This window comes from Trichomonas vaginalis, chromosome IV (assembly GCF_026262505.1).
Source record: "Trichomonas vaginalis G3 chromosome IV, whole genome shotgun sequence".
Classification (NCBI taxonomy): Eukaryota; Parabasalia; order Trichomonadida; family Trichomonadidae; genus Trichomonas; species Trichomonas vaginalis.
Genome location: NC_067206.1, coordinates 6779803 through 6795308, shown reverse-complemented (window position 1 = coordinate 6795308; position 15506 = coordinate 6779803). Strand labels below are relative to the sequence as shown.

The window sequence follows — 15506 nt, the reverse complement described above, 5'->3', positions numbered from 1 at the left end:
AACGGGTGTGAATGACCAAATTTAAATTCACTTTGTATAATAATATAGAAATAATGCTTTTATATAGGATGACAATAGTAAATACTGCTAAGAATCATAGTTATAATTGCTTTGGAGGAAAAGTGAAGTGAAGTAGTAGACTCTTCAGTTCATTTTGATTTCATTCAATTTTTTGTCAAAAAGTAAAAAGTATTCATTAAATTATTTAATTTACATAAAAAATTTTTATATCTAAACGTTCATTCCATCCTTCAGCATGTAATCATTAGAAACAGTCAATATTTCGCTGTCCAACTCCTGTTTTGGCACAGATCTGTAGTAGATAACCACAGCAACGATGATAATCACTGTCACGAGAATTCCGACAGTTCCTCCAACTACAGCACCGACATTCAGTCCTCCTCTTTCGTCAGGTATCTCTGTCTGTGTGGGGAGAGGAACAGAAGTGATTGTTTCTGATGAAGTTGGTTTTGGTGTTGGAGGACGAGGAACTTCATTGAATTTGATGAACAAGGCATCATTGGATATACTTGTTGTGATGAAGTAAGATTTGCCTGAAACAAATATGTATTTGTCAGAAATCTCTAATTTGTCTGAAATTGTTCTCAAATCGAAAGAACCGTCTGAATTAAAGACCATTCTCGATTCATCCAACAATTTCTCAACACTTCGCCTTGCAATATCAATTAATGAGCTCTTGATTGTTGTATTAAACAGTAAAACAGTTGGGAATGATTCTGCGCCTGCATCTCCTTGAACAGTTACTTTGTCTACAATAGAATTGCGGAGATTGACCTTTTCTGTCATATCAACAATTAAATTTTGACAAATTACGTTCTTAAGTTCGCAGAAACGGGATATTCCGACTCTTAATGACTCAAACTTGATGACTGGATGCGAAATGATCAAACATTCATCGTCTTCAAGCGGTTCATTAATTTTGAAGTTTCCCATATTGATGGATTTGATTCTAGAGGTGTCCGGAATGGAGAACTCCAATGATTTCGAATTGAAGAAGCTGTTATCTGGGAAAGATGTCTCTAATCCTTCGACATTTGAGTTAATAACAACTTTTTTGAGGTTTCCGAAAATTACTGGGACATATGAACCTGATACCTCCAAATAGATGTTGTCGTTGGTTGAAGATACCATGATCGGTGGATTTGACATGTAATTTTCGAAATCTTTTGAAATAATTATGGATCCGTAGCCATAAAATGCAGCTTTCATGGTTCTGATGGACTGTGCACCTTGTGAAACTGCGAGATTAAGCCTGGATTGGCCTTCTTGCATCTTAATTGTCAAATCAATATTTCTTCTTACTGAACAATTGATATTTTCATGGACACTGGTGATAATCCAGCCCTCTGGGTTGAATACAACTGAAACATCAACACCAGATGGTATATAAGTGATCTTATCTCCTTCTTGAATTTCGAATTTTTCAAAAACTGTATCTTGCAATTCGATACAAGGAGAAATGACCTTGAATAATTTATGTGTGAAGTCTGTAGTACCTAATGCTGTGAACTTATCAATTTCTACGATACTTGTAAAATTATTTGAAACGAAATTCGCCAAAACATCAACGAAAGTAAGCTCGTTGCATACGCCTTTCAATGTATCAACATTAACTGATGCATTTGGCTCGATTTCGGCACCGGCGTAGTCAGATTTTACGAAAAATGCAGAAATGTTCTGTCCGTTACCGGAAACCTTTGAAAAATCTACGGTATCGTCTTCATTTATTGACTCGTGGACGACAAATCTGACACCAACCGTGTAAGGATTGAAATTCGAACCTTTATACCACGGATTCGACTTAGATACGACCAAATCATGGGCAGCAGGTATTGGAGTGTTAGAATAAACATATGTCCTGTATGTATGTGCAGGATTTGCCAGCATTTTGAAACATAATGCGTTATTTTGGTATTTTTGAAGGAAAACAACGCGTTCTTGGGTGAAAAATGTGAATGGATTCTTCCATGGATCCATTGAATCCTTAATAACAATGAATTTCGGATCAGTAACTTGAAGATTTGTTGCATAAACCAAAGGAATGAGGTTATTCACGAAAACATCCCAGCAAGATTCATTCTCATACTCTTCTCTTGTATGCGAAAGGCGAAGAGTGATGTTTGAAGACATTAATCTGCCAAATTTTAGATATGGCCCCAAATTACTGAAAGAAATCGGGATATCTATCAGTAATTCATGCGATACTACTGCTGGTAATACTGATGTTTCTGATGTAGTAGTGATCCTCTTGAAGTTTTCAAAAGAAGTTTGATTTGAATTTGCAATTACTTCTCCCTTTAAAGTCATTTCATCACCAACGATACGTGTTTGGTATTTGACTTCTATTGATGATGTTCCTTCGAATGTTATCGATTCGCAACTGATTAATGAAGCAAATGGCGAATCTAAGTTAAGAGAATGGTTGTAAACCTTTATATCGTTAAAGTGAACTTCCTCACCAGATTCAATAAGTGAATGATGGTCGGCCAAAAAGACTAAATTCGCTTGATAATCGGAATCTTTGAAAATTAAGTGGCCATCACCAATTTTGATCGTTTTGTCATTGAACAATCTGGCCGTATTGCTTCCAAGAGTAAGAATCGTGCTGCCATTAACGATACAATCGAAAGAAATATGATCATAAATTTCATCACATTCTACAAACATATCGTTGGTGTAGAGTTCGGCATGAAGGTTTAGTTCTTGCGCAGAGTCAAGGTATTTGATGATTAAATAAGGAGAAAGCTTATTATCGTATCTGAGTTGAACATCACGGTCTTTGATGTACATTCTTGTCTTTGATGATGGATTTATGAATGATACATCAGTTGTTTTGGACTCTAATTGAATTGTAGCAAGTTTATCAATATTTGGCTTTGTTTCATGGGTAACAGTGATTTTTGGAGCTTGTACTGCATCGAAACATTGCATACTATAAATATCGCATGTTAATTTCCGAGCATAAAGGATTTGATTCGGTGATGAAAAAGAAAATGAAACTCCTGAGAGAGTTAGCGTGTCAAAGCTGATAATATTTCCATTTGTAATGATTTTTAAGTTTATGTTTGATATAGATAAGTCATTAATATTTACTAAAGGACCAATTATTGAATATTCAGCGTAAGAATTGCCAATACCAGTAATTTTAACTGGTAGATGTGCTTGATTAGTTGAATTGCATCTAAAAGGTGTATCAATTGTATTAATAACTGTGATATCGATAGAAGTATCAGAAGAGTTAATATTATAAGAAATATCTTCAATATCTTTTATGCCTATAGATCCAGCGGGACATTCTCCTTCGCCTCCACTATGGAAGCAAAAGTCTTTTGAAAGAGAATGTAAGAAAAAGAGAGAAAACATAAAAAAGTGAGAGCGAGTATCGGTAGCTAATTCAAAATAATTTCAAAGGGATCATTTCATCTATGGTTAACCAATTCTCTAAAATATTTTTTATTGTTTTTATTTCTGATCTCAAAATTCTTGTAAACTTCTGAAAATAAAAATGATCGATTTCATCAAATCCCAGAAAACTTGAATGTCACTTTTCTTAACAAATTGTTTCGCTCTATCATTTTATTGATATCCCAATTTTGGATGGCGATTAATGTACTTTGGAAAAGGTAAACCTTCATTATGGCATTTGACACAGAATTATAATGAGGAATTTCACATTTTTGAAATATCTTAATTTAAGCCTATAAAGCTATGACAAGAGCTGTATTTCCAAATATATCATGCATGTTGACATCAATGTCGCATGAAAACGCATATTTACAAAGAGATAAACAAGACTGTAATGTGATCTCATTTGAGTTTTTTGGATTTAGAGGTTAAATAAATTGATGTATTGCATCAGTGTATTATAACAGATCGATTTATAATAAAATAATTATTATAATAAATTTGAAATTGAGCAACGGCGCTACGCGCCTTTTAGCATTCTGGGCACTTACGTGCCCAGAATGCAAGCTTGAGAAATTTGAAACTTCGTTTCAAATTTCTACCTTGTTTTTATCCAAATAGATTTTTTGAGTGGAATTTGAGTGTAAAAATAAAATTGAGTTTTTTTTTGTGAGATATGGATTTTTTAGAAGATTTTAGAGATGTCAGTCTCAATTTATAAAAAAATTTAAAATTGAGAGGAATTTTAATGATATGATTTTATGTGATATATGGATTTTTTAGAAGATTTTAGAGATGTCAGTCTCAATTTTTAAAAAAGCGGTTAATGTGTCGCGAGCTTGAAGTCTAAAATGGCAAATACTGAACTTTTTTAAATTTTGATGGGTAAAATAAATTATACATTATATCAGTATTCTAAAACTATTTTTAAAATCGAGTTTTAAAAATACAAAATTTAATAAAAAGTGACAAGGGGTGCCAAATCGCCAGTATATGAGATTATAATGTTATCAGAACACACATACTATATACAGTTTAATATTTATAATATAAATGAATTTTATTGATATCATTAAAATTGAATCATGGAGTTGATAGATATTAATGAGTTGATACTAATTTATAAACAAATGTGAATAAAGATATGTTAAAATTATCGAGTTTTATTTTTTGAGTTTTGAATCTCCCGAATTTCCCATACAAACATATATTAATTTTATAAAATATAGAAATAGAATCAGATTCTACAATGCTTTTTGAAATGAGTCCAGGTGTTTGTATATATATACACGTTCATTTCTATCGGCGCGCTCGGTGCGCCGATAGAAATGAATGACAAGGCTGTCATGCACCAGTGTGTTATAACAGATCGATTTTATTTGAAATTTCATAAATTAATAATTATAATAAATTTGATATTCAGAGACGGCGCTACGCACCTTTTAGCATTCTGGGCACTTACGTGCCCAGAATGCAAGATTGAGAAATTTGAAACTTCGTTTCAAATTTCTGCCATGCTGTTATGCAAAAAGAAAGTCAGTACAAAAAAATTTTTGAAATTGAGAATAAAAATAATATCGTGATTTTTTGTGATATATGGATTTTTTAGAAGATTTTAGATATTGAAGTCTCAATTGATAAAAATTTTTTAAATTGAGAGGAATTTTAATGATATTATTTTATTTGATATTTGGATTTTTTAGATGATTTTAGAGATGTCAGTCTCAATTTAAAAAATTTTAAAAAAATGATCGTAAAATAATTGTTTTTGTTCAAATCCTTTTCATTTCGGGAAATTGAAGTTAAATATCAAAGAGATGGTCTATGCATATGTTAAATCAAATCATTAAAAAGTGTTTTGATGACTTTTTCTAACCGCAAATTGTCACTTTTTGATGTTTTAAAATTATTATATATCCTATATGCATATAAGATACAAATTAATATTAAAACTCCAAAATCGATTTTTGAGAGAATCAAATTTATCACATCTCATCGTTGTTCCGAATTAATATTTTATTTGTAATGTACATATTATCACAATTACATTCATCATATTAAAATTCAAAAATAATTTTTGAGTTTCAGATCTCCTTAATTTCCCATATAAATATATGTTTATTTTATTAAAAATAGAATGTCCAATTATTGATAAAAATCGATCCGCTTTTCTACCGGTCAAGCTGTATATATATAGAACCCATCCATGTAAACCTCGATGTTACTTTTGCGGCCTCGCTCCGCTCGGCCGCAAAAGTGACATTGAGGTTTACATGATGGAAAATGAATAAAGGTATTAAGCAATCAGTTTGAAACATGCTTTAAAATTAGATAATTCCACGATTATGTTGAGATTGTATATATGCTTGAAATAAAAAAAATCATATAAATTTAAAAAATGTTTAATATTAAAACAATTTTTGATAATATCTCTCAGTTAGAGTGACAATGGATCTGCTTCAGATATTTCTGAGTAGCCCTTTGTCTTCTTCTTTCTTTTGTAATAAACAACACCAATTACAACAGCAACAATGATTAAGAAGACAACAACTGATATAGTGATCCATGCAATTGGAGCATAGACACCTATTGTAACAAGGAATGGATTCAATGTCTGACTAATTACTCCATTATGGAAATTCTGTGAATCATAGTAGTCATAATTAATTCCAACTTGGAAAGTCTTAACAGATGATGATTTTCCATATAAATATAACATTACTGGCTGCTGGAGATCAGTTGTTGTCTTGGATTCTACATCATACAATCTTGTCTTGAATTTCTTGCCAGTATTGACTAATGTACCATTTATTCCTTCATATGGATATGAATAGAAGATGCAATAAGAGCTTGCAGTACTAGAAGTCAAATTTCCTGGTGGAATATTGTTTGCTATTGTGAAAGAGGTCATTCCCATCGAAGCTACTTGGAAATTACAGTATGGCTGCTTCTTTGTACTGAAAACTGTAACTCTAAGAAGAGGATAAAAGTCGGATTTTATGAACATCGATGCAGATCTTGTGAAACGGATTGCACGACCGCCAAATTGGCCTTGGAACAGCTTGACGTCATTTGGTTTATGCTCAATATATCCTTCGAATTGAGCGTTCACTAAATGTGAGAAAATTAAGAAAGTATCCTTACTAACATGGAATTCTCTGTATTCTGGAACGATTTATAGATCGTAAACTCCAGGAACTAGCTCTGTTGTGTAATTCAAGAAAACTTTTTCCTTTTTTTCATTGCCATTCCTTGTATGGATGAAGTAAACGAGATTAGGATTGATTGAGCCGTAATGCATTGGGCCAAAAGCAAGTCTATCTGTACTTGGCATCTTAGATCTTGTATGCATGAAACTAATTCCAAAACTAACGTTCTCGGTAGATTGTGTAACCATTTTAACTAGTATTGGCGATTGAACTGAATTGGATAAAGCATATCCATCGTTCAAATTCTTAAATTCGGAACCGTCTGTTGTGTATGTAACAGCATTAATTGGTGCACTGGTTTTAACTTTATATGATAATGAAAGAACACTTGCAAGATAATAGCAATAAGTAAAATTATCTTCATAGTGAGTATCTGTAAGATTTTGATAAACTGGTTCTGGATCAAAATTCATGATGAACTGTACTTCATTGCATATCGTTTTATTTACATTAATGAGATGGAATTTGAGTTCTTTTGAACCTTGTTTAGAAATTACTTGAGTGCTTTCCTTGTTTTTTAAGATTGTTATCAACTCTCCTGATTTTCGCCATAAAAATAATCTGGGTTATGAAATACGATGTAAAAATCCTCATCAATGGTTCCAATTTTTCCTTTAATTGTTGTTTTTTCGCTGTTACTGACAGTAACTGAATTATATCCTAGAAGTGCTTCATACTCAGCGGATATAATTGATGGTATTAAGGCTAGAAACATATAATTTTAGAAAAAGAAAAATAACTCTCAATTTCCTTTTTACAATTTCCGATTATTTTGTTGGAAAAGACTTAAAGATAAGTTCCCAATAGAATGTTTTAAAAATAAATTGAACGATTATCGTTTATTAAAATTTCTATTGTATTGCTATTCCATGCAAATTAGGTTATAATTCTTAATGCTGAAGGTATGATTATTTGTGAAATAGCCATCACTAAATGATACTATGAATATTTTGAAATGAATAAAGAATTAGTTTAATATTAATCAAAATTATGAGTGTGAATGTATCAGATCCGATATTTTATGATAGTTTCTGCATGCAAAATTGCAATAATTTCATTCTTATAAAAAATATAATAAATTAAGGATTTAAGCAGTAAAACTTGGAAATTAGAAAGAGACAGTTATATTATAAAAGTTTTTTCGTTAGTTAAAAGAGAATTTCTGAATCTTTCCAATTTTATGAAAAAAAATTAAGTTATCTTTAGACAAAACTAACAGTAACGATAATAACCATATAATATTTGATTGAGTGAATCGTTCTTACATGAAAAATAGGGAATATAAATTGATAATTTTTCAATATTAGGCCAATGACTTAACAAAAAGTAGAAAAAGTACTTCCTCTTGCGATGTTATATAAAAAAGAACTAAGCTAATAATGCGGTGTCCTTTGAAATGCGACTGTCGAACTACATAAAATTATGTCACTTTTGAGTACTCAAAAGGCAATTATCTGAAATTTTGTAATAAAACTGGGAAACAATTTTGGCCGGTATCCCAAAACTTTTTCAATTGTTGTTGTAAGGAAAAATTGCGGTTTACAAAAAATATAAAATTTACAAAATAAACAAACAAAAATGTATCGTGGAAAAGATTATGCTGGCTACAAATTCTTTTACTTTCCAAAAGCATCACCACGACATGAGTGGTATCAGCCAAAAGGAAAACTTTTCATGGATTTAAACGATTCTAGTGATTCTTCAGATTTTGAAAACGGCAATGTTCCATATCCGACAGGATCACCGAGACAATCTGGAAGTAATTCTTTTGGTCTCGTATCAGGAAGTCCAAAACAAGCAAAATTGCAGCAGAATCCTCCGAAAAAGAGAATGTTTTACGATGCATTCGAAAGTGATTCAAGTGATTTCGATATACCAATGCCATCATTCTTGCAAAAGCGTAGGAAGTCACCTGCAAAGAATGGCTCCCAAGGATCAACAAATACAGTCGTTGAAATACATGATTTTGACATTGTCGAAAGCGATGACGAAGATACAGAGGATCTAAAAGTAATAGAGTTTTCTAAGACAGAAGAGGAGGATAAAATCGATATATCTGATGATTCCATAGCATTACCTGAACAAAATAAGGATAAAAACGGTAATGTAAGCAAATTAACACCACTCGATGACGATGATGATTCATTAGAAGATATTAACAAGGAAAAGCCTATTGAATTGGTTGATGACGATTCTTTAGATGATCTTCCTCCTCCAAATCAGAAAAATGATGAAAACGATAAAATTACAAACATTTCTGATGACGACGATGATTCGATTAATGACTTGAATCCACCACAAGAAAATAATGAAAATTTTGAAAAAGAATCTAAGAATATAAACCCTCTTGATGATGACGACGATGATTCAATTGATATCATTAATACGCCTGAAAATGAAAAAGGAGATGATGCTCAAAAGATTAATCCGATTGAAGATGATGACGATTCTATTGACATTTTCGATCCAGCAACTAAAACAGATGAAGATCAGAAACAAGGTGATAATGTCAATCAAGATATTTTAGATGAGGAAGAAGAAGAACAATTCGAACCTGAACAAATACCTGAAAATGGAGCCGAAGAGGAAGAAGATGCGAATAAAAATGAGGAGGAAGATGAGTTGGATCTATCACCAACAAAAACAAGAGAAGTTACTCACAACAAATTCACATTTACAGTTGATAGACCAAAAAGAGCTCCTGTAAGGAAATCATTGCCTCCAATTGACTTCAAGAAACTTGAATTTAAGAATACAGAACTGTTTGTCGAAGATGAAGTTTTATTTTTGTAAAGAAAGATATTAAAGCAGCGATCAATGCGCAATAGATGTGAATAAACACTTTATTATGAACTATTTATTATATGCAAAACCTTTTGAAAATCAAATTTATCATAACTGTTAAAAAGTATGTTGTGTTAATAAGAACGTAAATATTTTGTACACATAGATAAAACAAAGCGATAATTAGAAGAAGATAAGAAAATTAGTTAAAGATATCATAAATTACTAAGATATTTCGATCTTTTATTGAAATAAATCTTGCCAATAAGTTGATAAATAGCACTAATATATGAGAGTGTGCTCTTGTCAATAAATAACCACTTTGTTATGACTGAATTAACCAATTGAGGAATTTGAATAAACGTGAGATGTGTTTAATGATCATATTGTGGCTAGTCATGCATTTGTTAAAGTTTTAAATTGAAATTAATCGAGAATAAATAAAATGAAGAGTAAAAACATCAAAGAATTGAATTAATATTATGATTTTAAAGAACCATACCAACTGACTTATTGATATTAACTATATTGAAGAAATTATATAGCAACTCAAAATTCAAAATAATTTTAGACTGATAGGGAGCATAAACAAATCGAATAAAATTTAATCACATAAAAAGTTAAATAAGAATATGTAATAATATTATCATGCTTAACTGTATTTTTTAGAGATAAAATATAATTATTATGACGTTTATCCTCAGAAAATAATTCAAAAAATTAGTGAATACGGAAAAATAAAAAACGATGTACGATAAATAAAATATTTGGTTAATTAATGTTCGTGGAAAATACTTTCAAAATAAACTTGAATTTAAACTTTTCAATTTGCACAAAATTTTTGAATGCAAATTTTCATAGAATTTTTAGGAACATCATGTAAGCATAAACACAAAAATAATTATGCAAATTATTTTTTTATATAACGGTTGAAATCGATTCTAATTGAGAGAATTCAATTATTATTTTGGGAATTAATGTTTTTTATATTAGCAGTGTCTACTTGTAGTCAATCACAAACTCCTTCATTTCAGAATGAACTGGATTTAGATGATACACCAGATTTGAGCCGTATTTATTTCTCCAAAATTATTTCAATATCAAATAATATGAAATATCGATACGAATACCATGGGTGTCGAATCACTGTTACAAAAGCTACTTTCGAAAACAATATAGGCTTTGGGTTTGCCACTACCCCAGAATGTGGCGGCGCCATTTTTACTTGTCTTTCTGTAATTACATTAGAAAACGAAAATAATTTTACCAACAATTTCGCGAGTGTGGGAGGGGCAGCTGCATTTTTAGAAACTCATGTTTTCATCCAAAATTCAACATTTTCTAAAAATAAAGGTTATAAACATGCAGGAGCAATATATTTCCAAGGAAATAATACTCTTTATTATAGGTTAAACGTTTATAAGTCACACTTTATTGAAAATAATGGCACTAATAGCGGTGGTGCTATTTATGTGTCATTGATACAGACACTTTTCATTGATGACTGTACTTTCAAAAAGAATCATGTTAGATTATCTGGCGGCGCTCTACAAATTGATAATTCAGATGCACAAATTCAGAACACGAGATTTGTTGAGAACCAATGCAAAAAAGAGATTATATATGGCAAAATGGGTATTTATCTAGCGGGGTTACGTGCTCATGGCGGTGGTGCAATCGCAATGATTGGTGGCGATTTAAAGAAACAAGGGTCATTAAGCGAGCAAAAAGGTTGCGAACTGATTACTAGTAAGTGCTGCTTCAGTAAAAATAGTGCAGAGAATGGAAACAACTTTGAAGGTTTTCCTTGTCATGACATTTTGTTCGAAGGAAAGGCAAAGTGGGCATCGAACGAAGATACAATGATCGGAAATTCAAGGAGTGTCAATATTGGAAAGCATTTGTGGCGAGATAGTATTTTGGAACAAAAAATTCTCAAGAAAGGTGAGGATAGTAGCTGCCAAGTCGAAGATTTTGGAATGGCTAAAGAGGCTGTAACAGATATTAGTAATAAAACTAATCTTAAAACATCAAGTACATCAGCTCTCCCTAGTCCGTCACTTTATACTTATGTAGCAACGCCAATAACGCAAAATCCAAGACCAACTACAAGATCTCATAAGCCAAGGCCAAAAAATAAAGATGAAATTACTCCAATTGAATCAGATATGAAAGACACAGAAGAATTTACTCCAATAACTGATCCAACAACAATATCCGTGAATTACGGAAAGAGTGAAGCTAAACCTGACGACCATCAAAATGGAGGCGGAAACAAAGACAATAGTAAATTTACTTTAACAGTGACTAAGACTGATTCTTATTCAATTACTGAGACTGTTACTAATCACACAGTATATACAACCGATAAATCAGGTAGATTAACTTATACATTCACTATAACAACATTTTTGACTTATACTACTATCCAAACAGATACAAATATAATGCTATATCTTCCTAATAATGATGAAACCACAAAAGGAAAACTTACACAGGCGCAAATAATTTTGTTGTCAGTTTTTGGATTTATTATGCTTCTTTGTTTAGCCATTATGGGTATTTTCCTATACAGAAGAAGCAAAGCATCCAACGATGATGATTACGATGAATTTTCAAGTGATAAAGAACGTGTTTCAGAAGATGATGGCGATGTTGGCCATGTTTTGACGCCAATTGAAATGTCTGATGTAGATGCAAATACTAACCCTACACTTTCGAATTTCGATGAAGAAACTCGAAAATTAGCTAATTATGTATAATATTTTTTTGAATTTTCACCATTCTTGTTATAAAAAATCACTCTTTGTAATAGTATTCTCGTTTGAATTAACTCTTTCTTATAGTAAATGAATCGATCTCAAAACAAGGAATTCAGAATATAATTCAATTTGTTTCCCTGTTGTCATGTTTAGGAACAAAGAACCAAAAGCCGCAGCTCCAGTTTTTTAAAAACGGGAAAGTTAATATTGGAGGATGCAAAGCGCTGATATAGCATTAAAAGCGACGCGTTGCTTTGGTATATAATTCAAAAATATCGGCATTAAGGGTGCACTTACCACTTTCTGACACTCTATCAAAAAGAGATATACGGGTGTGAAGAGGCATAGAAAATAAAACCATAAACAAGAAATTTGAGAGAATGTCAGAAAGTGGTAAGTGCACCCTTAAAGAAGTTAAAATCAATCATGATTGCAACAATGGACTGCAAATTCTTGATACATCTTGAATCAAATGCTTCATCACCTGGATATATTAAATTTGCTATATACACAATCCTGAAATTTTTGCAAGTTTGAAGTTTATTTATCTTATTCTTAGATCATTTGCTAGACCAGAACCACTAGCTGCTTAATTTAATCCAATTTTGTTTAATGAAAAATAGGCTATTCCAAGACCATGCCCTTAAAATATGTCAACATTTCTAGGAAATTTCATATCAAATATTGAAATTTCTATAATTTGGTCCAGTTTGACCAGAAATTATTATACTCCTGCTCAATCTCTTGTATATGTAATAATTTTAACTATTTCATCTTATAACTAAAAGAAATCTTTTTTCATTAAATTTCATCTTACACAAAAGATCCTTTATTGTTCAAACAAGATGATTCCAATAATCAGATTATGGATCATTTGTAATGATGGTTTTTGGATGAGAGTTATTCAGAATTGATTTTTTACTATAAACATTCACTATGCGAAATCAGAAGTTTGACTATTTCTTTATTATTATTATGCGATGAATAATTAAGAGCAGCTTTTTCAAATATATCTTTTTCATTAATATTTGCACCATGTGATATAAGGAGTTTGACTGCTTTTTACAATTATATTCTGCAGCATAATGAAGAGCAGTTTTTCCATATATAGGGTTGTTAAAAATATCAAAAATTAGCGTTTTGAAGACACCATGGTGTCTTATAATTTTCCCTTCCTTATTGGCGTGTAGAAATAAATGCGCCAATAGATTGAAGAAGAAGAATTGTTTTTCTCTTAATGAACTTTAATCCTTTTGATATAAGAATATTAAAAACATTAATATAATTTCGATTTCGGAAATTAAATTTCCAAATTTTTTGTCGATTTCGGAAATAACAGGATCCCGCATCCAACACGCAACAACAAAACACACTTTTTGGTTCTTTCATCGTTTTAATCGTAATTTATGTAATACATGATTTGGATAAATTTTACAAAAATAGAACCTATATTATATTCTTTTCAAAGATTCTTGTAAATCATCAAAAATAATTGTATTTTAAAAAACGATCAAATTATCCTTTCATTATTTTAAACTTAAATTAGTTTTTATGATTGACTAAAGCAATCATATTTATTCATCATTAAATAAACAAAAAAATAATATTTGAGAGTTATTTCAAAAAAAACACATTGAATTTATTAATTTGTCTCAATTTCAGTATTATAAATTTTTATAATTTCAATATTTTGAAATACACTTTTTAATATTTCAATATTTATGATATTTCAATGTATTAAGTGGTCTCAAATTGAGCTTCTCAAATATAAGTTGGCCTATTCAAATAATAAAATTAAATAATATTTAAAATAATAAATAAAAGTGATTGAGGTCATAGCAAAACGGCTGTTTCAGTCATTAATTCTTAAAAATAAAAAGGGTAAAAACTAAATAAAATGGGTAAAATTCAATAGTGTCTGTGCTATCGTTCAATTTGAAGGTGTCTTTTGAAACCGCAGGACACATTGAATTTTTGAATGGTGTATTATGGTTTGACAGACACCAATGAAAAAAATAAAATGATATTTATTTTAAATATATAAGATCCTTATATAAAATATAAATATTTTATCGTTTTATTTTCTTGTTTTAGAAATGTTTTTTATTGAAAAATCAATAAAACTAACTCCAAAATAAAATTTTTGATTTAAAGACACTATGATGACACCAGGCAAATCTTCCAAGACACCTATCGTCGGGAATCTAACAACCCTATCCATATATATCTTTTTCATTAATATTTGCACCATGTGAAATAAGAAACCTGGCTGTTTCTTTACTATTATTATATGATGCATAATAAAGAGGGGTTTTTCCAAAACCATCTTTTTCATTGATATTGGCACCATGTGAAATGAGAAGTTCGACAGTTTCTTTACTATTATTATATGATACATAGTGAAGAGCAGATTTTCCAAAACCATCTTTTTCATTGATATTGGCACCATGTGAAATAAGAAGTTTGACTATTTCTTTCCTATCATTATATGATGTATAATGAAGAGCTGTTTTTCCATCTTCATCTTTTTCGTTGATATTGGCACCATGTGAAATGAGAAGTTCGGCAGTTTCTTTACAATTATTCCATGCTGCATGATGAAGAGGCAGTTTTCCTTCTTTATCTTTTTCGTTGATATTTGCACCATGTGAAATAAGAAATTTGGCGGTTTCTTTACTATTTCCTATTGTTGCATTATGAAGAGCAGATTTTCCAAAACCATCTTTTTCATTGATATTGGCACCATGTGAAATAAGAAGTTCAACTATTTCTATACAATTATATTCTGCTGCATAATGAAGAGCAGCTTTTCCAAATCTATCCTTTTCATTGATATTTGCACCGTGTGAAATAAGAAGTTTGGTTGTTTCTTTACAATTATATTCTGCTGCATAATGAAGAGCCGTTTTTTTATATTTATCTTTTACATTGATATTTGCACCATGTGAAATAAGAAGTATGACTGTCTCTTTACTATTCTTTTCTGCTGCATAATGTAGAGCAGCTTTTCCAAATTTATCTTTTTCATTGACATTTGCACCATGTGAAAGGAAGTATTCGCAAAGAGATGATATGCCAAATGTCGATGAATAAACAAAGCATTTGTTAATATCATTTGTTTGATCGAAATAAACCAATAATGAATCAAGATTTTTGTAATATTGGCAATAATTTAAATCAATCTTTATATTGTATTCATTCATCAAGAATGTAACAAAATCAATGTTGTGTGAAATTATTGCATATTCCATGCATTTTTCATCCGGTTTTTGATGTTTTAAGCATTCACTCATAATCTCTGGATTTCCTCCTAAAAACGATAAAT

At 30.7% G+C, this 15506-nt stretch overlaps 5 protein-coding genes across 5 annotated transcripts, besides 4 other annotated features; 2 read left to right on the top strand and 3 right to left on the bottom strand.

Annotated features, from left to right (window-relative positions):
- Positions 1-70: 70 nt before the first annotated feature.
- On the bottom strand, positions 71-3384 carry TVAGG3_0043650 (uncharacterized protein; the record flags this gene model as incomplete). Its single annotated transcript, XM_001322814.2, has 1 exon — positions 232-3384. The coding sequence occupies one exon, from the start codon at positions 3382-3384 to the stop codon at positions 232-234; it is 3153 nt and encodes a 1050-aa protein (XP_001322849.1).
- Positions 3385-5856: 2472 nt separating this feature from the next.
- TVAGG3_0043640 (uncharacterized protein) lies at positions 5857-7444 on the bottom strand (the record flags this gene model as incomplete). The annotated part of the gene is made up of 1 exon (XM_001322813.1): positions 5864-6433. One exon carries the CDS (start codon positions 6431-6433, stop codon positions 5864-5866), a length of 570 nt encoding a protein of 189 aa, XP_001322848.1.
- A 734-nt stretch (positions 7445-8178) lies between these two features.
- TVAGG3_0043630 (uncharacterized protein) lies at positions 8179-9996 on the top strand (the record flags this gene model as incomplete). Its single annotated transcript, XM_001322811.1, has 1 exon — positions 8214-9428. The coding sequence occupies one exon, from the start codon at positions 8214-8216 to the stop codon at positions 9426-9428; it is 1215 nt and encodes a 404-aa protein (XP_001322846.1).
- A 406-nt stretch (positions 9997-10402) lies between these two features.
- TVAGG3_0043620 (lipid binding) lies at positions 10403-12263 on the top strand (the record flags this gene model as incomplete). The annotated part of the gene is made up of 1 exon (XM_001322810.2): positions 10529-12181. One exon carries the CDS (start codon positions 10529-10531, stop codon positions 12179-12181), a length of 1653 nt encoding a protein of 550 aa, XP_001322845.1.
- A 199-nt stretch (positions 12264-12462) lies between these two features.
- Positions 12463-12494: a terminal%2Cinverted (terminal inverted repeat of tvBac_53II transposon ID:TVAGG3_0043610).
- Positions 12463-12585: a mobile genetic element.
- Positions 12558-12590: a mobile genetic element.
- Positions 12586-12590: a terminal%2Cinverted (terminal inverted repeat of tvBac_53III transposon ID:TVAGG3_0043600).
- Positions 12591-14394: 1804 nt separating this feature from the next.
- Positions 14395-15474, bottom strand: TVAGG3_0043590 (ankyrin repeat and SOCS box-containing protein 4 family; the record flags this gene model as incomplete). Its single annotated transcript, XM_001322809.1, has 1 exon — positions 14395-15474. One exon carries the CDS (start codon positions 15472-15474, stop codon positions 14395-14397), a length of 1080 nt encoding a protein of 359 aa, XP_001322844.1.
- Between the last annotated feature and the right edge of the window lie 32 nt (positions 15475-15506).